Raw genomic sequence first — 21,173 nt, forward strand, 5'->3', positions numbered from 1 at the left:
CTATTGACCCCACTGAATAGACTCAACATGGCTCCTAATCCGCGTGTGTCCGTTATCCAGTGGCAGATCAAGGTGAGTTCGAATTGACATAGCTGCATTCGCAGGCACTGCTGCAAATTATACTGACTCACGATATGGCAGCCATTGGACCCTGAATACAATCACGCAAAAGCATGCGAATACATTCGAAAAGCAGCTGACCAGAAGGCCGAACTTGCCGTCCTGCCAGAGTAAGGCCAACCTCACCACCAGCACCAACACCAACCAAGACCAACATCAAATGGCCCGACACTAACACAATAAACCAGATACCACCTAAGCGGCTGGGTCCCCAACGACCCCCTCTGGTCAACCCAAGCAACAGACTCCCCAAGATACCTAGCAAACTACCAAACCTTAGCAAAAGAACTAGGAATAAGCCTCGTTCCAGGTACAATCATCGAAAAGCGTCCCGGCGAAAACAACGCAACCCTCTTCTACAACACAGCCTACTTCATCTCAAACGATGGCTCAATCCTATCGTCCTACCGCAAAAAGAACATCTGGCACCCGGAGCGACCACATCTAACCTCCTCCACTCATGAGCGCCATATCGCATTCGACACGCCGGTTGGACGTGTTGGTATGCTCATCTGTTGGGATTTGGCGTTCCCCGAGGCATTTCGGGAGTTGATTGCTGATGGGGCTAAGATTGTTATTATTCCTACTTTTTGTATGTTCCCTCTCCCTTACACTTGCCCTCATCTTGCGATCCTTGCCATCTTTTCTTTCTATATTCTAACAATGATTACCAGGGACACCCCACGACGCATCACCAGAAGCACGCAAAAGTAATCCAAATTGCGAAGCCCTCTTCCTCGAATCAACGATTACAGCACGTTGTTTCGAGAATACTTGCGCAGTGATCTTCGCCAATGCAGCGGGTCCTGAAGAGGATTTCTTGGGATTGTCGCAGATTACACTTCCTATTACTGGGCCTGTGGGGAAGATGGGGGCTGAGGAGGGTGTTCTTGTTCGGGAGTTGGATGTTGGGGTTGTTGATGCTGCCGAGGCTAATTATAAGGTAAGGCAGGATCTTGGGAGGGGGGATTGGTATTATTCTTATCGGCATTCTCTCAAGGAGTAGACCTGAATGTGAAGGTGATGGGGATGGGCTTTGGGGTAGATTATGCATACCGTATGCATGACATGCAGGAGCGCTAAGCCTAATGGAAGTTAGAGTAGAAACACTACCTAGATCACCACCGAGCAAAACGCAAGTATGTACAATGGTTATACAGATTCATTTTATCGAGAAAAGGAAGTAGAGTATGTAAAAAGGAAAGTCTGAATTCTAAAGCTAAGTCATAAAGCAGAGACAATCATTAATTGATACAGTCGTCATCTGAAAATTCACGAAAGTCGAACACAGACAATGACCAAATGAGAAAGGAAAACGGTATAGAGCTCTCAAATTGGGGCAAAAAGCGAAGAGAAATTGAAAAGCGAGCACATAGGGAAAACAAAGTAACAAACCAACCTCCCCAGTCTTAGCCAGACACAACCCGATCTTGAGTCGAATCACCGAGCACCGAGAGGGAAAATCATCTGAAGCCTAGGCCAACAACACACGTTGTTATTCTGGGGCAAAGGCAGACAGGAAGAGCAAGGTACGAGTATAGTTCGAGATATTCACGTCATAAAATCCACAGGCAGCCCAACTCCGCCAACGCGATAGCTCAATCATACAGTCGGCCGATAAACATGGAATGGAATAAAATGATTTCGTTTTTCCCTGGTATGGACCACTCTTTACTGGACTTGGCTGACGATCTCGCTGGCGCGGCCCAGGCTCTCCACCATTTGTTGGCATTCCTTTCGTCGGCGGACTGTGTAGTCACTTTCCTTGAGTAGCTCGTCCAGCTCGTTGTTGCGGTACATGTTCTCCAGGAGTTCGCGTTGCATTTCGTCTTTGGTGAATCTAGATTGATTGTTAGTATATGAAACACTGGTGATGGGTATAACACATACTGGACCAGGGTATACATGACAGCCTTGGGAACCATGTCAATCATGGTGCGCTTGACAATGTTGAAGTAGGAGGTGATGAGCAGCTCTGTCTAAGTGTTAGTGATCGGTCATTGGAATACTGCTAATGTCCACTTACTGATAACCTCAACCTCGGTGGCTTCACGCTCAGACAAGCTGGCAGAAGCCTTGAGAGTTGTGGGAGGAGCCTCCATCAGGGCCATCTTCTTCTTGTTCTTGGAGGCCCAGAAGCTGCCGAAGAAGCCACTGCCGTTTTGGGCTTCACCGGTAGTATCAAGGGAGGGACTCTGAGCACGGCCCGGAAGAGGCTTGCCAGTCTTGGGGTCGACCTGGGTAGGCTTGGCAGCTTGCTGGCGCTCATTGACGAGAGTCATGGCGCGGTGACCATTTAGGAAGTCAGGGTGGCCAGTGTTCACGTAGGTGGCCTCCATGTTGATCAAGTCCTTGACCAGCTTGTTGGTGGGCTCCAAGCACTTCTTGAAGAAGGCGATGACCACAGTGTGGAACTTCTCCTTCAGCATGGGGTAGCGGCGGAACAGCTGCTTGGTCAGGAGCTGACTCAAGATGCGGACAAGCTCGTCAAAGACCAGGGAGATACACTTCAAGCTGGGCTCTTCCAGACGCTTGATCTGCTGCTTGACAATCAGCTCGAAAGCGGTGGTGCCGACAAACAGTGCCGGGGAGGAACCAGAAGAGTTGTAAAGGATGGTGCGGATGTCAATGTCCTTGACAATGTCGAAGGGATCAACGGCCTTGATACCGTTGGAGTAAAGCTCGTGGAACACGAAACTGATACGCGCACCACCTGACAGCTCAATACTGGACAATTCCGTGTTGTTACCCTCCAAGACTGTGCGGTACTCGTTGCTGAATTCCGTAATGATGTTCAGAATAATGTTGGCGCTGTTGCCGAGCATGGAGTCACCGAGTTGCGCAAGCTCCGATGTATACTTCTGGAGAGAGGAGGAAATGCGGGCCTTGATATCGGGCAGGGTTTGTTTGATGTGCATCATAAGAATCTAGAGATGGTTTGTTAGCTCATCAGTTCCCATCGCGATTAGAAGAAGACATACCAGGTTGAGCTTGCGTGCCAAGTATGGCGTACCGCAGTAAGAAGCCTTATTCCGGTAAGCCTTGTGGTTCTCGAAGAAGTTCTTCTCATTCTCCAGAGCAGCAGCAATGAGCTTCTTGTTCTCAATGTCACGCTGGCCGCGGTTGACCACAGGAACGTAACCCAAGCGCAAGGGGATAATTCGTCCAGCGAGAATATCCACCACATCGGTTCCCTCGTCCATCAGATCGACCTTACTCAACACACCGATAGTGCGTTGACCCTCCGGATCCACCTCACGCGCCAGCTTGAGACCATCGGAGTTGGCAAGATCCTGGTTGGCCGAAGTAACAGCCAAGATGATTGCGTTGGGCTTGCTGATGTACTTGAGTACCATCTCACGGATCTGGCGCTCAATATCCTTCGGCTGGTCTCCGACAGGCACCTTGGTCAAACCGGGCAGATCGACGAGGGTCAGGGTGAGGACGTTGGGCGAGTAGATGCGCAGGTTGATGGGAACGGGCGAAATACCGGCGTTCTTGCCGACCTTGGTTTCCGTTTCGCGCACGATCTCCTCCCGAATCTTGTTGAAATCGTAGAACTTCTGGCCCTGGATGTGCAGGAATTCACCATATTCGTCCACGTTGGACTCGGAGTCCGTTGTCTCCAACTTTTTGTCGCCATTTGGATGAGCGCTGGGAGCGCTGGGGGTCTTGTTGATGAGTTGCAGGATGAGAGGTCTCCGGGTAACGATTCCCGAGCCACGAGGCAGGCTATATCGTGAGATCTATGGTTAGCAATTGTTGACACCGGTGTGCATACCCCGCCACCGGGGGTGTTGACGGGGCCGCGCAAGCTCCACGAAATGGACCACGTACAAATCCCGGCCGACGATATTCTCTAGCACCGAACTCTTTCCGCTGGACTGCGATCCGACGACGACAATCTGGGGCAAATCGATCGGGTTGTGGACCTAAAGCAAGCGGTGTCAGCGCACGAGACACCCCTAGAACCACAATTGGCATATAGTTTTCGAGGTTGGATACTCACTCCAACTGTGGAGAAAACATCTTGCAGCTTGTTGACGAGTGAAATCAAGCTGGGGTCATTGACGTTTATGCTGGGCACACGGAGATTAGCTTGACCGCATCGGAGAGGGGACAGGGGGGGGTTCGCACGAATAGCCGGTCGTGGGGCTTGCCATGGCTGGCGATATCAGTATAGAACTGCTTTCTAGGCAAAAAAAAAATTGAAATAAAGAAAGAGAAGAAGCGCAAGCGAGGGAAGTTGAGTGTAGCGGAGGAGGTAGGGAGATTGTTTGGTTGGACTCGAAGGCGGTGATGTAGTGGCGGCCAGAGCGGTCTCCCTTAGGCTGCAGTGATCTGCAGGAAATGTATCTACCTAAGTAGCGAATGGATATACGAAGTTATAATATTTAACTGCTATGGTCATGTGCACTGTGTGCCTGACGTGTACGGGCTTGTGCAAGATAGAAAACACTCGAGTTGGACACAATAGCTACAGGGGAATGTGCTCGACAAACATCTAAAAAATGGGAAAATACATGCTAGGCTAAGATGGCACTTTCACTCGTCCGAAACCGAGGCGAATCGCTCCGTCATGGACTGGAGGATCTGCTCGTACTTGGCTGATATCTCCTTCTCGTTATCGGGGACCTCGAACTTCATGCTGCGCAGGGAATTCTGGAGGTCGGCGGTGGCATCGCGGACCTTGCTCCAGTTCTGACCCTGGGCGATAGCCTTCTGGGCCTCGTTGTGGTAGCCCATGAAGGCCTTCATCATGTATTCGGTCTTCCACAGAGGGCAGAACTGATCGTAGTCACTGTATCCGTTCTGCTGCAGGAAGTCGTCCTTAACCATGCTGGCCACGTCCAGCGTAATCTTATCAGAGTCACCCAGAGCAGCCTTGCCGACCAACTGGACGACCTGGTCGAGTTCCTCGGACTTGGCCAGCAACTCACGAATGCCGTCGCGCAGACGAGGGAACTCGGGATGGTCCTTCTCGTAGTACTTATCCAAGACCGTGTTATACTTGCTGTATGAGATGGAGGTGTTGACGGAAGGGAAGTGCTTGCGCTGGGCCAGCTTCTTATCGAGACCCCAGAAGACCTGGACAATACCCAGAGTACTGCTAGTGACGGGATCGGAGAAATCACCACCGGGAGGGCTAACAGCACCGACGATGCTGACACTGCCCTCACGCTCGGGGCTACCCAGAGCACTGCTCTTTCCAGCACGCTCGTAGAAAGAGGCCAGCTTGGCACCGAGGTAGGCGGGGAAACCCTGGTCAGCAGGCATCTCACCCAGACGACCAGAAATCTCACGCAGAGCCTCGGCCCATCGGGAGCTGGAGTCCGCCATCATAGCCACGTTCTTACCCTGGTCACGGAAGTATTCGGCGATGGTGATACCGGTATAAATGGAGGCTTCACGGGCAGCGACGGGCATGTTCGAGGTATTGGCAATCAGGCAGGTACGCTTCATGATGGGCTCCTTACGGCCATCGATGTCAATTGAAAGCTAACAGTGTGGTTAGCCAGCAGTTATAAACAGTCACAGAGAATACATACTTCGGGGAAATCCATCAAGACTTCGGCCATCTCGTTACCGCGCTCACCGCAGCCAACGTAGACGATAATATCACTGTTGGAGAACTTGGACACAGACTGGGAAATGACAGTCTTTCCACATCCGAAAGCACCGGGGATGCAGACGGTACCACCTTGGACACTGGGGAAGAGAGCATCCAGCACTCTCTGGCCGACGATGAAGGGCGCATCGGCGGACAGCCTGTCGCTAACGGGGCGGGGAACACGGACGGGCCAGGTCTGCATCATACCAAACTCGGTCTTCTTGCCATCGAACTCAACCTCGAGCAGCTTCTCCTCAACGGTGTAGCTGCCCGCAGGGGCAATGCGGGTAATGGTACCCCGTGCACGAGGAGGCAGCAGGATCTTGTGGTCGTTCACCAGACTGTTCTCGAACACGGTACCCCAGATATCTCCACCGGTGATGTGATCGCCGACCTTGAAGCTGGTAGGCTTGTAGTCCCACTTCCTTTCGCGGTCCAATGCGTTCACGGAAATACCACGGGGAATGTAGATACCCTTGGACTGGTCGGAGATAGCCTTGAGGGGTCGCTGGATACCGTCGTAAATCGTTTCCATCAAACCGGGGCCAAGCTCAACGGAGAGAGGCTTTCCTGTCCTTGTCACGGGGTCACCGACGGTCAAACCATCTAGTATGCAATCATCGCATCGGTCAGTATAGCTCGGGGGTTCGATAACGAAGATGGGGTGGAACTCTACCTGTCTCTTCGTAAACCTGAATCGTGGCCTTGTCGCCTTCAATTCGAATGACTTCACCAACAAGCAAGTCATGACCAACACGACACTAAGCACTTATCAGCGTCGGGGTTGCTGGGGAGCTGGGAGCTGGAGGGCAACATACCAACTCGTACATGGCACAACCGATCATGTTCTCGGCCACCACAACGGGTCCGGAGACCGAAAACACCGAACCTTGCTCTTCTGTTTTGTCAGCCATGGTGGAGGAAGCCTGTGGTGGAGGAGTAGAGGATGAGGTGGAGGTTGAGGAGGGCGAGTCTGGAAGCGGTGGCAGCTCGGCGGGCGGTGATGGCGGTGTCAACGTATTCTCTCTGAGTATCAGATCCAGAAATGACGACCGCGCTCTAAGTCGAGGACGTCCCAATCCCAGCATTCGCTTTGAGGTGTTTATGGGGTGAGAATATACTGCCCCTGGTCGTGGAGTCCCCTGAGCTGTTCATCCAATCCTTGTCCTCCCCGGATGAGCCGATCTCGCTGCCTAGAGCTCCTACACTTCGACTTCAATAATTCTTGATTCTTCTTTGATGGCCAAATGGTTTGTTTTATATGCCAAATTATTCTATTAGGCTTTGCAGCTACTATGCACCCGGGCACTGTGTGTGCAAATAGCTGCACACCTAGCCCATCCATGAAGCAGTCCACAATTCTTTATTTGCCATACATTCTTTTATTGTTCAATAACTTAGAACAAGTGTTCTACTGTATACTAACATCCACTACTCAATCTAACAAGTTATCCAATATGACTTCCCACCAGTTAACTCCAGCTTTCCAAGCTTCTTGGCGCTCAAGATGACGCGCAACACACCTCAATAGGAATCCTTTTCGGCCTCAACAACCGCATGAACCATATACAGCAGGTTTCGGAATTCAATAGCTCGATGCTGTGTATGTTGACCGATCAACGATGCCGGCGCAGCAGAGGGCAAGAATGCCCGCAACTTGATCTCACAACCAGTTTTGGTTTCCTTGAACTCATTCATGAGATAGAAGAAAACATTCCCACTGTCAAGCTTGACAGTTGAGTACTCCACCATTTTATACTCGAAATCTCGCAGCTCCGCCAGCCACTCCGGGATCGCGACTAAGCTACTTGTGGGATCAGCAAACCAAATCTTTGCGATATGCCTCCCTATCATTTGCACCTTGCCGAGGTGCCCATACTCCGAGTCCTCATCTGTCTCACGCATGACTGAATAGTTGCCTGGGTGTGTTGGGAACACATACCTGAGTGCCATCCAGTCGAGAGGCTGGGATTCGTACCAGCGACCGCTCATGGATCGGAACTCACTAGCTGACAATCCATATACAGTTAATTGAATCATGCTTTCTGTATATTCGTCGTTGGACTCCGCTATCAACGATTCAAAATAGCTAGTGCCCTCCTCGATCTGGTATTGAAGGAGTTCGAGCATGGGCTCTTGGAACAATAGATTTCGGAGGTTGTTTAGGGCCATGTAACAAGCATCAAGTTCCACTTCTTTGATATGAAACGAGGGGATCTCCATCCCATTGAATTCACATTCAATCGAAAAATTCCTCTCCATGATATCTTGCACGAATAAACTATTTGAAAGTACTGTGTGATGTGTTTGTTTCCCAGGACAGTCAAGTGCACCATGTATTATATAGTTGCCAGACAAAGAATACAGTCCATATACCAATCCTGGAAGGCCTTTGTTCAGTTTCATACGGAGAATAATGCTTTGTGTTACAGAGATCAGAACAAAGGGGCTCTGAAGCGCCATGCAAGACCGTTGGACCAGTGTGGAATTACCCTATTCTCCGGACTGCAAATATGTAACACATAACACATGTGAACACTATAAGCGAAGGGCGCTAGCACAACGTCCGGGGTCTGAGTGGCTCAAGTTCGCTTCACATGGCGATCGACGGCCCCCTCTTTCTCGAACCGTGGACCACGGTAAAGGGTCACCTGTCGTGTTTGACCCTTATATAGTATCGTATAGACACATATATATACCTGTAATAATAATAGGACTTCTTTGATTTCTATATCTTCAACTTAACCACATAAATGGCACTAAAGAGCCCTAAGAACGGGAATAGCACCGAGTGTCACTACTGGGGCTATTCCTTCCACTGGACTGACCTCCACTCATCTGCTGATGACCTCCGGCCAATGGCTTATACCTGCGATGTCCTTGCTGATGAGTGTGTCGAGCTCTTGAATAGGATCCCGACAAATGATGACTCGGACAAGAAGACCTACAAGAAGGATCTATATGGTCTATTAAGGGACCATGCGGAGGAAGATCCTAAACTCCAAGAGTTGTGGACACAGATCAATACAGTCCCGGAGTGGGTGGACTGGGCTCAGATCCAACGGGGTCAGGATGTGTTCTTTCGATACGGACTTCCGATTCTGAATGTTGTAAGTGGTATACATAATTCAAATGCGACTTGGTGTATAATGCTCATCTACCTACAGCTCAATTTTGAAAGTTTACTCGGTGGAATGTATGACAATACCCTGAGCACACAGCTACCCTGGCCATCCACTGACTTCTAAATAGGGGAGCAGTCCGGGTTGTCGAAACCCTCGCGCGCACAGGCGGCTTCGGAGCGAAAGTAGTACGGCGGAGATTACTTGAGACCCTCCAGCATATACTACAAGTCAACAGCTCAGCAGAAGGCATAAAGCCAGGTGGCGAAGGCCATATCTCATCTGTTCGAGTCCGACTACTCCACTCATCTGTCCGGATGAAGATTCTCAGCCTGGTTGACCAGAAACCCGAATACTACGATGTCGACAAATACGGTACACCAGTCAACGACTTGGACTGTATCGGCACAATCAACACATTCTGCAGCGCAGTTGTTTGGCTCGGACTGCCGAGGCAGGGTATTTACCTCAGCCAGCAGGAGATCGAGGATTACATCGCACTGTGGAGGCTGGTTGCCTATTATATGGGCACTCCGACACATCCATTTGAGGATATAGCCAAAGGTCGGGCTATGATGGAATCTCTTCTCATTACGGAAATTGATCCTACTGAGGTTGGAAAGATTCTAGCAAAGAACATTATCATTGGTCTAGAAAATACAGCACCGGCTTATGCGTCCAAGGAGTTCATGGAAGCCATGGCTCGACTGCTTAATGGCGATCAGCTTTCTGATGAGCTGGAGATTCCACGGCCTAACCTTTATTATCGGATGTTGATATGGGGTTATTGTTTCTGGGTCATGGGTATTTCATACATCATCCCGAGAATCTCTTTTCTGGACAAGATTATGATTTCGGTACGAAGCCATATGCACGTTTACTTTCAATTATTCATACATTCTGCTAACATGTCGACTCTCCAGCTCCGCCGAAAGTATTTCTACAGGCTCATTCTCGACGAGAAAATGGGTCTTGGCGAGGAGTCACGCTTCGAGTTCAAATATGTTCCAACATTAACTCGCACAACTCGACTTGGAGAGCGGAGGAGCACTAAGTTTGAGCGACCTGGTATTGAGAGCTTGGCACGTCTGGGACTTCTAGCTGCCTTCACTGCAGTAGTCACTCTGGCCTTGGGATTTGGGTTTGCAACGAGAATGATTCCTGCGCAACAGTTTTTCTTGGTGGTTTGAGTATAGTTTAGTGTTGAGTAAAGTGTTCTAATGTGAGCATGCCACAGCCATCAATTTTGTCTACGTATATGCTTGAATAATGCGAATATTTTCCAGGTGAATATCTATTGGCCCTATACATCGATCGTGCGGCAGAAATGCCAAGAGCGCCGTATGCTACCTAATCGGGTTAAGCATCCCTGCTGCAACGCGATGTCAGCCAAACAGAGGCTCGTATTGCCCAAGAACTTGTCCATTACAATAGTCTCAGGCTCAAAGATCAACATTGACAACAAACACCGCCTCCAGATCATCGGTCAACTCCTACAGCAATGGTTCCACGAAGCGAAATCGAACCACACCGCGCCACTCCTGCTGACGGGTCTGACATGTACCATGAACGGCCAAAGCAGAGCGGTGCATTCGGATGAATCGAGAATATCCCACGAGGCAAAGACCCTGGACTGAAGATGTCCTCGTGGATCAGCGATGGAACCGACATTACGTCTCAGATTGAACGCCTTTTCAGTGGTGAACATACAAGGCTGGTGCCGACCATTTTGCCTGAGGATGCTACTGGCAAAATTGCATTCCGATCCTACACTACTAATGATGCCAAGCCGAACGTGGGAATTGGTGCCTCTTCCAGTCTGTTCTCGTCAATCTATGATGTCGGCAACTGGCTGATCCTTGATTTATTTCTTTTGGGTGGTTTTGCCACTGATCTGTTTGCCTTGATGTTGAGAAAGATGGAAAGGTTAAGGCTATGATACCGGCTGCCTACAGAGTAAAGATGGAGAAGAAGTGATACAATCACAACGGAAGAAAATACGAATTTGTATACTGATAACTTGATTGAATTTATACCTTGCTTCTATATACATATGGATCTGAGGCTCGTTAATCAGTATCCATCACGCTTTCCCTCAGCCTTAGTAGTACCCTTGGCCTTTTCTAATTCGCGCAGCATCCCATCACCAAAGACACCAACATCAGTAATGATAGAAACCATATCAAAGCCCTGCTGCGAGCGTCTAAGAGCATCATCACCATCAGAACAGAAGATAGCAGCCTTCTTGCCGGCAGACTTGGCAGCCTTCAAAACACGCAGAATAGCAGCCTCATGCTCCTCACCGCCACGAGTAACACGCATCTGCTTAGCAAGATCAAAGGGTCCTACAATAAAAGGGAATTGTCAGCAAACATCCCCAAAACCCAGTGTCCCAATACCAAACTCACCAATAAACAACACATCAAGCCCCTCAACATTAGCAATCTTCTCCACATTCTCAACACCAGGCCTCGACTCAATCTGTACAACAACCAAAACCTCCCCATGAGTCTTCTCATCATACTCAGCCGGCTTCACACCAGGGAAAGAATGCGGCGCAAACATAGGTCCATAGCCGCGCACTCCGACAGGCGGGTACTTGCAGTAACTAACAACCTTGGCGGCATCCTCTGCGGTGTGGCACATGGGAGTCATGATTCCGTGAGCGCCTGCGTCGAGAGCGCGCTTGATCATCCATTCTTCGGGCCAGGGGACGCGGATGATTGGGCTAGCGCCTTCATGGCCGATGGCGTTTGTGAGCTATGATCAGGTGTTAGTGGGGTTTTCAATGGGGTTCATGGGGATTTGAGGTGGTGGATTAGTGTGGTGTATACCTCGTAGTAGTGGCTATCGTTGATCAGGCCATGCTCGGCATCAATGAGGACCCAGCTGAATCCGCCTTCCGAGTACTCGGGGCTGCGGCGGAGGATGGTCTTTGCGACGGCGGCGCTGGGGAGACTATAGAGGGGTTTTATTAGCTAGATGTTCTTGCGATGTATGTTTGTGCTCCTATCGAGACAATCCCTTCCAAATATCTCTTTTACTGAATTGAAGCTTCGTCAAGCTGCCCCTCTAAGCGCGGGGTTCCAACGGGGTTCCAACATACGTCAACCAGAAGCCATAGGACACGGGCTGGCTTTGCAGCGCGGAGCGAAGTGTGACAGCAGACATGATGGAGGTAGAGAAGATGATGTCTTTTCTGAGATTGAAGAGTTACAGAAGGAATGTTTCCCGTAAGACTGCGTTTTGGAGAGGGACACTCGGGGTTGCTCCGACCGACTACCCGAGGGCCACCCCCACGGCGTGTTTTGCTGCTGTTGTTATTTATATGATTTATTCGTTGATAACTTATGGTCAGTAAGGTAGGAATTATAGCGGCTATAACATCTTGCTACTATTTAATCTGATTGCTGTATAGTATATCACTTGCATTGGCATGTCTGAAGCTGAAGCTGTTGGGGCATGCCCCACGGGGATTGCCACCGCGTGGAGTGCTCGGTGGTGGACTCCCCCGAAGGCCCGAAGTAACTTGGGCTTGAATAGTTGCATTCACGCTGCGAATATATATAATAACTTGGTCTATATCAGCGGGCAGAAGGCACGAGGTATATAGGAACGGTTGTACTCGGTCACAATTCCTGCCAGCACTAGTTGTTCTACATCTAGGTTTCTAAGCAAGCAGCTGTATCTTAGGACGGTAATAAATCAGTTTATTCATCCTGAATGTCCGGTTCAAGAGGTAGCAGGACAATTATAATCCTTTTAGGCCTTGCTAACGGTCGTATCTAACGCCTTTGTGGATATAATCGGTGATATATACCTCTCGAGCAGGTTTGTATATTTCGTCTCACGGCTTGTGAGAAGAGGAGCCTTGTTAGAATAGACACTTTTTGAGCAGATCGATCGCGCTCATGCCTAGTTCCTTGTCTGTGGGTTTGTCACTAACCTAGACTCCGATCTATTCGGGCCGAAACTGTGATATGATTACGGCGGTAGGCCCTAGTAGCCTCTAGCTTGAAGATCTACACGGGATTTGATCCGGCATTGCATATTCATTTACACAATGAGTTAAGCAGGGGCTCAGTTCGAGTCAGATTCGCAAATGTCGCTATTTGATGTACAATAAGTCTAGTCCCTTACACCGATCATACTTCTTGGCAAAATCTACTAGGATTGTAGGGTAATAAGCTTGGAGCGACGTCCACGTAAATACTTGGAGAGGGATAACTATCGCTATCGTGCAGATGCTATGCTCTTATCTCAATACTACATATGCTAGTACCTAGTCCACCTACCCCTATCTTATGGTGTGAGTGTGTGGATTAGCGGGGTCTAAAGAAAGAGAGGCGATGGCTATGAATTTAATGAGGAAATCCATAAATCGGAGATTATCGTTGTATTGCGGTTATGTTTTGATCACGCTTATCCTAGCGGATATGTATGACGTCTACGCCAAGCTAGACAACGATCTGTCTCCTATACCTTCATTTTTGATAGTCCACATAAACGAGTGAAACAAGGTTGGGCTTTACTTCTAAGATGGAGGTTAGCGAAATCTTATCGTTCCAGATTGGGGTCACATACTCCACATCCCTTGCAGGTGCATGTATCGCCACAAGAGCAGCTTTGGGCGCCGCCTGTGCAAGTGCAGCTTGATCCGCAGTCACAGCCCATGTTGAGTTGAATGTATGTTGGATTGGTTTAGTTTGGGTAGAGTAACAGTAAGATGGTAAGATGGTAAGATGCCAAGGTGAGATTGCCTCTGCCCGGGTGGTCACATATTATATACGGTTTGGGGCTACAGCATCATCATGGCGTCAGTGAAACGTAAATCGGTGGTGGCTCCCGACAAGTTGAACAAGCTGAACAAGTCCAGCTTCAACTTCTACTTGAGATGCATACGGGCTAGGGTGCTCTACTTTAGGGTGTAGATCGTGCTCTGTGCTTTGTGGAGCTTATAGATCGTGTGCACGGTAACCCCAGACCTTCAGACGTGAGCTAACTTAAGCCAACTTGACCAACTAGTTATTACGTTGCTATATAGTCTAAATCAACATAAAAATATAGTGAATACGTACGCTAGAGAAAGATAGACTGTATCTGGCGGCTAACCCGCCCGTCACAAAATTAGAGGCTCAGAGAGTTCGCAGTGGATCAGGTGAGATACGTGGAGCTCGAAAGTGATAGAGCTGTGTGCCCGAATCCTCCTTCCTCGCGATTTTCGAAAACAGCAAATTCCCTTATTCCTTCAAGCTTGCATTGCGCTCACACTCGTGATTCATCGTCGTGCTCCACCTCTCGATAAGCATCTCCGCCCGACCTCGCGGAGTCAACCTCGTGATTTTCTCCCTCTACCTTGTGACTCCAACAGCTCCGGTTATTTATCGGACTATCACTTCAGATCTGCTCACCTGGTTCTCTGAGCCGGGGGATTGGGCAGATCTAGGCTATCGAGCTGGCTCACTCCTCACCTTATCACCCCTATATCGCCTCCGACGACCCCGATCCTCTGCCCTCGGTAGACACTCCCGCCTCCCAGATCCCGACAGCGTCACATACATCGACTCGTCCATCCCGCCGCCGTCGTTCAAGTAGTCCCCTTGGTTCCGCAACGGCGGGGGTCACACTTCCTACACGCGAGACCGCTACCCTCTCCGGTCGACCGGACGGCCGTTCACCCTCCCCCAAGCGCAGGCGCCTGGCAACCATGCGTCCCGATGGCATAAAAGCAGAGAACGGCTTCTCTGAGGCTTCGAATGGGTCCTTCCCGTCGACGCCGAGGAAAGTTGGTCTGAACGGGTCGAGCTCTAACGGAAGCTCCCATACCAACGGTTCAAGAAAGGCGAGCTCTACCTACTACGGACATAACCGGGAAGAGGTGTCACGGATCCTGATACAAAGTCTGTATGAGTTGGGCTATACAGAGTCGGCGTCGAAGTTAATATCCGAGAGTGGTTATGAGCTGGAAACGTCGGGGGTCGCAACTTTTCGAAATGCGGTATTAGGTGGAAGATGGTCGGAGGCAGAGAGAATCCTACTTCACTCATTTCGGAATATTGGGTTACAACAGGAAGACCAGAAGTCTGTACCGGAGGAGACACTGGTGTTAGCGGAGGATGCCGACAGGAACGAGATGCTGTTCTATCTACGGCAGCAGAAGTTCCTGGAGCTACTCGAGGCCCGCGATCTGGCATCAGCACTTGGGGTCCTTCGGCAAGAGCTGACACCGTTGAATTTTGATGTAGAGCGCCTTCATGCTCTTTCAAGGTATGCATATCTGTTGCTGATAAAATTGCTTGCCGGTTGACTGACTCGCCTTTCAGTCTTCTTATGTGCCCGACCGAAATCCTACACGAACAAGCGGGTTGGGATGGGCCTGTCAGCTCATCACGAGAGCGACTACTCGGCGAGCTGTCCAGTAAGCACAGCTTTACTTACCAGGGCCTGTCAGATTTGCTAACAGCCGCAGAATCCATCTCTCCCTCCGTCATGATCCCCCAGCATCGTCTTGCACACTTACTAGATCACGTCAAGCACAACCAAATCAACAACTGTCTATATCATAATACCGCCGAGCCCCCATCGCTCTACTCCGACCACATGTGCGACCGAAACGACTTCCCTTTGGAAGTTAGCGCGCGCTTGAGTCATCACTCGGATGAAGTTTGGTATTGCGAGTTCTCTCACGATGGCACCAAGTTGGTCACTGCCGGCAAGGACCACCACGTGCTTATCTATGATACAAGCGATTTTTCACTTTTGAAACGACTCACTGATCACGAGGAGGGTGTTGCTTTTGCCAGTTGGAGCCCAGATGACTCCAAGTTGATTACATGCTCGCAAGACAAGAAGGCTCGAGTGTGGAGCGTCGAGGTAAGATTTCTCTTTGAAATTGAATATGAAGTTTCCGAGGACATACTAACTGGATGTTTTAGACGGGCGTTTGTCTACTTACTATCAATCACCACCGCCAACCAGTCACGGCGGCCGCCTGGGCTGCAGATGGGGAATCTTTTGTGACCGCCTCTCTCGACGCTGAATCTCAACTTCGACACTGGAGCATGCGGGGCCAACCCTTGCATTCATGGAAAGGCGGATTCCGCGTGCAGGACTGTGCCATCAGTGCAGACGGGCGACGCCTTGTTGCCGCCGACACGGAGGCTAAGATTCACGTGTACAACTTCATGACTTACGAGGAAGAATACTCCCTTCCGCTACCAAGCAAGCCGACCTCGGTTGCTATCAGCCAGGATTCACTACATGTGCTTATCAATTTGGCCGAGGGGGAGATTCAACTCGTCAATATGGAGACTACCGCTTTGGTACGTCAATTCCGAGGCCAGAAGCAGGGCGAGTTTGTGATTCGCAGCACATTCGGTGGAGCCGCTGAGAACTTTATCGTGAGCGGAAGCGAAGGTGAGTATTTCAAACCCGGAAATATCATGCTACTAACCCTCCCTAGACTCGAAAGTCTACATCTGGCACAAAGAGAACGGCAACCTCGTTGAAACATTGGAAGGACACGAGAAGGGCTGCGTGAACTCAATATCATGGAACCCAAGAGACCCGGGAATGTTCGCCTCAGCAGGTGATGACGAGTCAGTAAGGATGTAAGCTAACTATCACTCTCACCTTTTACCCTCAAATAAGGCTAACCTATCCCAGCTGGTCCCGAGAAAACAATCGGTCACGCCCAACAGCGCCTATTCAACAGAGTGGGCTATCATCAAATGGGTTCACACGGACGAGTGCGTTGAGATCCACCTCGGCTTACTGAGCCCTGAATCCGGTCCGGACCTGAACTGGAACATGTGTACTGCATATCGAGAATGCCTATCATGACTACCTAGGAATGCCTTTTTCACGCTCCTTGCTCATTCGCTGTCTTTATCTTATTTTTTTACTTATGTTCTCTGCTGTCTCGTATGAAGGTGGAGGCATCTATCTTACCCGGTGCATTGGTGCTTTTGTGCTTTGGATTGAAAGACGATAAACCTGCTTCTTGCAATTACGTTTCTTTTTTTTCCCTTTTCCCTCACTTTCTTGTATCGGGATACCTGTGGCTTTTTTTTTCCCTCTTGGGTCTGAGTTTGGTTTTGCCGACATGTCCTCTCTATCCTCCGATCCGCATATAAATCGTAAGAAATCCCCTTTTGGGTTTGTTTTGGTTTCTGAACTTAGGTTTTGTAGCTAGCATCTATTTCTATCAATAGAGGAAGCCGGCGCCAGTTGTTTTGAACCTTTTTCTAGGTAAGGGACACAGATACTAGGTACCTAGGTGCAGATCAGAACGATAATGACACTTGACATATTACCAAGACAATGCTTAAACGAGGGTGACAGATTTCAATGCATATCTTGCTTCGAAAGGTTAATAACTGTCAGTTATTGCTTTGATGAATCTGTGTGTTTCCCCTTCTGACCATCAGATACCCAATCAGATCTCACGACCCATTTTATACGAGCTTTTTCTTGATGGTCTGGAACCTGCTCTACGAGAGAGATGGTGCAATATTGAAAGTAAATTTGATTCCATCAGTCATAATTCCCAATATCAAAGATTAAAGCAAACGAAACTCCGAGGACTGAAAGACGCTACTACTGAGGCCCCTCGATCTCAAATTTTGAAAATAAACAGAATCGTAAACACCGCCAGGGATGTACAAGTTGATTGGCATTCTTATCCTGTTAAAACAGTCAGTATCTGCCGATGAGTATGTTGATGCAATTTACTTACTGATACGTATGTATCCCTTTCCTCCACGCTAGGGCTGGCATTGCATTTTTTCCTTTGCTCCCGGTATGTCGAGTTTTGAGTCATATCCAACCACGCATGCAGAACGCAACCAATTCAAGAAGCTCAGAAATGCTGCTGCCGAGTCGATTGAAGAAAGATCTTGTAGATACAAGATCTTAATAAGGCGATTATGAAAGCAAGTCCGCAACTGTTATGAATGATTAGCGCCGTTATTAGTCTGATAAGGATCCGGGGTAGCTTACCGTTCATTGGCATCTCATCAATCTGGGTGGAGTAGTACAATTCGATATCACGCAGGATGCGAACATCATCGCTAGTGACAAAGTTGATAGCCACACCCTTGCGGCCGAAACGACCACTTCGACCGATACGGTGAATGTAGTTCTCGCGGTTGGTAGGAAGATCGTAGTTAATGACAAGGGAGACCTGCTGGACATCGATACCACGGGCCCACACGTCAGTGGAGATGAGGACACGGGAGTTACCCTGGCGGAAGTCTTGCATAATGCTGTCACGCTCCTTCTGGGGCATCTCGCCGTGCATGCTGGAAACAGTGAAGTTGGCCTCACGCATCTTGTCGGTGAGCCAGTCGACCTTGCGGCGGGTGTTGCAGAAGATGACTGCCTGGGTGATGGTCAGGGTGTCGTAAAGATCGCAAAGTGTGTCGAACTTCCACTCCTCCTTTTCCACAGCAATGAAATACTGCTTAATACCCTCCAGGGTCAACTCGTCACGCTTGACCAGGACACGAACGGGATCCGTCATGAACTTGGTCGTCATATCCAGCACATCGTATGGGAGAGTAGCAGACACCACAACGACCTGCGTCGCGGGGGGCAGGTAGCGGTAGACATCGTAAATTTGTTCACGGAAACCGCGGTTGAGGAGCTCATCAGCCTCGTCGAGGACGAGCATCTTGATATGGCGAGTGCGCAGGTTTCGGCGACGGATCATATCGGCCACACGACCAGGAGTTCCGGAAACAACGTGCTGGCCGTAATCGAGTTTGCGAATATCCTCGCCAATGTTGGTACCTCCGATACAGGCGTGACACTGAACGTTCATGTAATCACCGAGAGCCATGACGACGGATTGAATCTGGGTTGCAAGTTCACGAGTCGGGGACAGGACCAGAGCTGCACCAACAGGCTGCGGTTAGAACATACTCACTCCAATCGGACGAAAGTCCACGTACCTTGGGTCTCGCGCACAACAGTATCAATGACCTGCAAAGTACTGATAGCGAATGTAGCGGTTTTACCAGTACCGGACTGGGCCTGGGCAATGGTGTCGCGACCTTTGCAGATCTGAACAATCGCACGCGATTGCACAGCCGAAGGCGATTCGTATCCGTAAGCGTAAATTCCACGAAGCAGGCTCTCCTTCAGGTGCATATCCTCGAAGGTGGGCGCCACCGTCACCTCCTTGGAGGTGCTAAACTCCATGCGCTCTGCCTGCTATTAGTCCGGTTCACTTTTCTCAGGTTGGGGTCACATACCCTCGGCGCGTCTGTCGATTCCGTCCGCCATGATTGGAATATGAGTAGTTCAACGGCGGGCAATAAATGAAATCGGGATTCACAACAAGTGAAAGCCTTGGAAAGTGAAGTCAACCACCCAACTTTTCGCGGTGGAAATGGTAAGTGTCACATGACCTTCCCGCGAGCTTCAGCTGCCAATCGCCAACTTCTTCTCGCGATCGCTACGTTACGTCTTCCACACTCATTGCGTGCAGCCAAAATAGAAACTAGCACCGCTGTCGCACTCACAAAATGTTGCTCGAAGATCAACGATATCTCCACGAGGATCTGGAGCGGTTAGAGCAGGCTATCGCTGATCGCGTGGCGGAGGAGCCCCGAAATGTGAGTCTGCGCCGAGAAACGTCCGTTACATCGTTTGCTAATAGCCAATTTTACAGGTCCGCGAACGTTTAGCCCGTGACCATGAAGTCGCCAAATTCCTTGACAGAATTGAGGAACAATCGAAGCGACTCCTCGAAATCTACAAGGATGCCGATGGACTACGGGAGAAGGAAGTGCAGTCGATTTCTACCGGCGATCAGTTTGAAGAATTCTACAAGCAACTCGGCGAGATCAAAGACTTCCACAAGCGCTATCCCAATGAACCTACCGAGAACCTTGAACGTGCATACAAGCGCCATGAACCCGGCGAAGGCGAGTTTTTGGGTATGGAGATCGACAATATGTTCACTGGTGAAGAAGGATTCGGACAGTACCTTGATCTTACGAAACCTCATGAGGACTATCTGAACCTTCCCGGGGCAAAGCGGTTGACATACACCCAATATCTCGACATCTTCGACATCTTCACACCACCCACCCTGTCAATCAAGCGGAAAGACAAGCTCACCGATCGGTACTTTTGTTATGTTGGGGAGCTTGCCAGCTATCTAGAGAACTTCTTGAAGAAAGTGAGACCGCTAGAAGACCTGGACAAACTTTTCGCTGGTTTCGATGAACAATTTGAAAAGCAGTGGGCTGCGAAGGAGATCCCGGGCTGGACTGAGGAAAAGTCTGAAAACGGCACCTCTGGTGCGACAACCGAAGGAACTGGCGAGGGCATTTGGTGTGCAGACTGTGAAAAGGAGTTCAAGAATGAGAACGTCTACCGGAATCACTTGACTGGCAAGAAGCACATTCGAGCAGCAGAAGCCCGCAAGTCTGGTGAGGCGCCATCCGCCGCTGCAAGCAAGGGAACATCTGCAGCCTACAGTATGAAGGAACGTGCAGTCGCAGAACGTGAACACCGAATCCGTTGCTTGACAGATGTCCTGAAGACAGAGCGACAGGCGACAAAGATCAACGTTGAGCGCCGACAGGGTATGACCGAACGTGAACGTCAAATGGAATTGGAAGCTATCCTGGCCGAGCCCGAGAGCGCGGGCGCCGATGGTCAAGCTGGGGATGAGTCGGACGGTGACGATGAGGAGCGTGTTTACAACCCATTGAAGTTGCCCCTAGCTTGGGACGGCAAACCCATTCCATACTGGCTTTATAAGCTCCATGGTCTTGGAGTTGAATACCCTTGCGAGATCTGCGGAAACTACGTGTACATGGGTCGACGGGCGTTCGATAAGCACTTCTCCGAGTCCACTCACATCTACGGTTTGAAGTGTCTGGGCATCACATCTAACACTAATCTCTTCCGAGAAATCACCCGAATTAGTGAGGCCATGGCCCTTTGGGATTCGCTTGAGAAGGAGCGGAAGAAGGACAGAGACTCTCGCGATAATGTGGTTCAGATGGAGGATGCTGAGGGCAATGTCATGCCCGAACGAATCTACTTGGAGTATGTATTTTCTTCTCCCTCTTTGCCTGTCACAGATACTAACATATTGCAGTCTGCAAAAGCAGGGTATTCTCTGAGCGAAGACAGATATCATGTTTCTTTCCAATACCATCAGGCGTCTTTCATCTTATCCAAAAGGCCCGGAGTTCGGCGAATGTTTACTTCTCTGGGCAGGGGGCTCACAAGCCTTGTCACAACTGGGACTTTGTTTCCGTTTGGTGTACAATTAGCAATTTACGATCTACACTGAACAT

The 21,173-nt window shown here is 49.7% G+C and overlaps 10 protein-coding genes across 10 annotated transcripts; 5 read left to right on the forward strand and 5 right to left on the reverse strand.

Moving 5' to 3' along the window:
• Positions 1 to 27: 27 nt before the first annotated feature.
• PENARI_c002G00227 (carbon-nitrogen hydrolase family protein) lies at positions 28 to 1,126 on the forward strand (the record flags this gene model as incomplete). Its single annotated transcript, XM_022627147.1, has 5 exons — positions 28 to 72; positions 142 to 230; positions 309 to 712; positions 795 to 1,063; positions 1,121 to 1,126. 5 exons carry the CDS (start codon positions 28 to 30, stop codon positions 1,124 to 1,126), a joined length of 813 nt encoding a protein of 270 aa, XP_022492869.1.
• Positions 1,127 to 1,791: 665 nt separating this feature from the next.
• Positions 1,792 to 4,283, reverse strand: PENARI_c002G00435 (dynamin-like GTPase vpsA; the record flags this gene model as incomplete). Its single annotated transcript, XM_022627166.1, has 7 exons — positions 1,792 to 1,960; positions 2,011 to 2,095; positions 2,147 to 3,047; positions 3,102 to 3,852; positions 3,958 to 4,052; positions 4,130 to 4,199; positions 4,258 to 4,283. 7 exons carry the CDS (start codon positions 4,281 to 4,283, stop codon positions 1,792 to 1,794), a joined length of 2,097 nt encoding a protein of 698 aa, XP_022492238.1.
• Positions 4,284 to 4,665: 382 nt separating this feature from the next.
• On the reverse strand, positions 4,666 to 6,645 carry PENARI_c002G06084 (H(+)-transporting V1 sector ATPase subunit A; the record flags this gene model as incomplete). The annotated part of the gene is made up of 4 exons (XM_022627558.1): positions 4,666 to 5,619; positions 5,670 to 6,337; positions 6,408 to 6,492; positions 6,550 to 6,645. 4 exons carry the CDS (start codon positions 6,643 to 6,645, stop codon positions 4,666 to 4,668), a joined length of 1,803 nt encoding a protein of 600 aa, XP_022492333.1.
• A 610-nt stretch (positions 6,646 to 7,255) lies between these two features.
• Positions 7,256 to 7,903, reverse strand: PENARI_c002G02002 (uncharacterized protein; the record flags this gene model as incomplete). The annotated part of the gene is made up of 1 exon (XM_022627276.1): positions 7,256 to 7,903. The coding sequence occupies one exon, from the start codon at positions 7,901 to 7,903 to the stop codon at positions 7,256 to 7,258; it is 648 nt and encodes a 215-aa protein (XP_022492257.1).
• Positions 7,904 to 8,484: 581 nt separating this feature from the next.
• PENARI_c002G07464 (oxygenase MpaB family protein) lies at positions 8,485 to 10,043 on the forward strand (the record flags this gene model as incomplete). The annotated part of the gene is made up of 4 exons (XM_022627646.1): positions 8,485 to 8,841; positions 8,899 to 8,927; positions 8,984 to 9,710; positions 9,777 to 10,043. 4 exons carry the CDS (start codon positions 8,485 to 8,487, stop codon positions 10,041 to 10,043), a joined length of 1,380 nt encoding a protein of 459 aa, XP_022492255.1.
• A 449-nt stretch (positions 10,044 to 10,492) lies between these two features.
• On the forward strand, positions 10,493 to 10,792 carry PENARI_c002G06033 (uncharacterized protein; the record flags this gene model as incomplete). The annotated part of the gene is made up of 1 exon (XM_022627554.1): positions 10,493 to 10,792. The coding sequence occupies one exon, from the start codon at positions 10,493 to 10,495 to the stop codon at positions 10,790 to 10,792; it is 300 nt and encodes a 99-aa protein (XP_022492932.1).
• A 134-nt stretch (positions 10,793 to 10,926) lies between these two features.
• Positions 10,927 to 12,024, reverse strand: PENARI_c002G07219 (HpcH/HpaI aldolase family protein; the record flags this gene model as incomplete). The annotated part of the gene is made up of 4 exons (XM_022627624.1): positions 10,927 to 11,198; positions 11,262 to 11,613; positions 11,688 to 11,811; positions 11,960 to 12,024. The coding sequence occupies 4 exons, from the start codon at positions 12,022 to 12,024 to the stop codon at positions 10,927 to 10,929; spliced, it is 813 nt and encodes a 270-aa protein (XP_022492570.1).
• Positions 12,025 to 14,560: 2,536 nt separating this feature from the next.
• PENARI_c002G06778 (WD40 repeat domain-containing protein) lies at positions 14,561 to 16,695 on the forward strand (the record flags this gene model as incomplete). The annotated part of the gene is made up of 6 exons (XM_022627588.1): positions 14,561 to 15,120; positions 15,177 to 15,271; positions 15,323 to 15,726; positions 15,789 to 16,269; positions 16,316 to 16,455; positions 16,519 to 16,695. 6 exons carry the CDS (start codon positions 14,561 to 14,563, stop codon positions 16,693 to 16,695), a joined length of 1,857 nt encoding a protein of 618 aa, XP_022492240.1.
• A 1,083-nt stretch (positions 16,696 to 17,778) lies between these two features.
• PENARI_c002G06032 (ATP-dependent RNA helicase eIF4A) lies at positions 17,779 to 19,140 on the reverse strand (the record flags this gene model as incomplete). The annotated part of the gene is made up of 4 exons (XM_022627553.1): positions 17,779 to 17,798; positions 17,854 to 18,747; positions 18,807 to 19,061; positions 19,110 to 19,140. The coding sequence occupies 4 exons, from the start codon at positions 19,138 to 19,140 to the stop codon at positions 17,779 to 17,781; spliced, it is 1,200 nt and encodes a 399-aa protein (XP_022492931.1).
• Positions 19,141 to 19,382: 242 nt separating this feature from the next.
• PENARI_c002G11864 (SF3a splicing factor complex subunit PRP9) lies at positions 19,383 to 20,996 on the forward strand (the record flags this gene model as incomplete). Its single annotated transcript, XM_022627952.1, has 3 exons — positions 19,383 to 19,472; positions 19,529 to 20,919; positions 20,972 to 20,996. 3 exons carry the CDS (start codon positions 19,383 to 19,385, stop codon positions 20,994 to 20,996), a joined length of 1,506 nt encoding a protein of 501 aa, XP_022492843.1.
• Between the last annotated feature and the right edge of the window lie 177 nt (positions 20,997 to 21,173).

Source organism: Penicillium arizonense (assembly GCF_001773325.1).
Source record: "Penicillium arizonense strain CBS 141311 chromosome Unknown PENARI_contig002, whole genome shotgun sequence".
In the NCBI taxonomy this organism is placed as follows: domain Eukaryota; kingdom Fungi; phylum Ascomycota; class Eurotiomycetes; order Eurotiales; family Aspergillaceae; genus Penicillium; species Penicillium arizonense.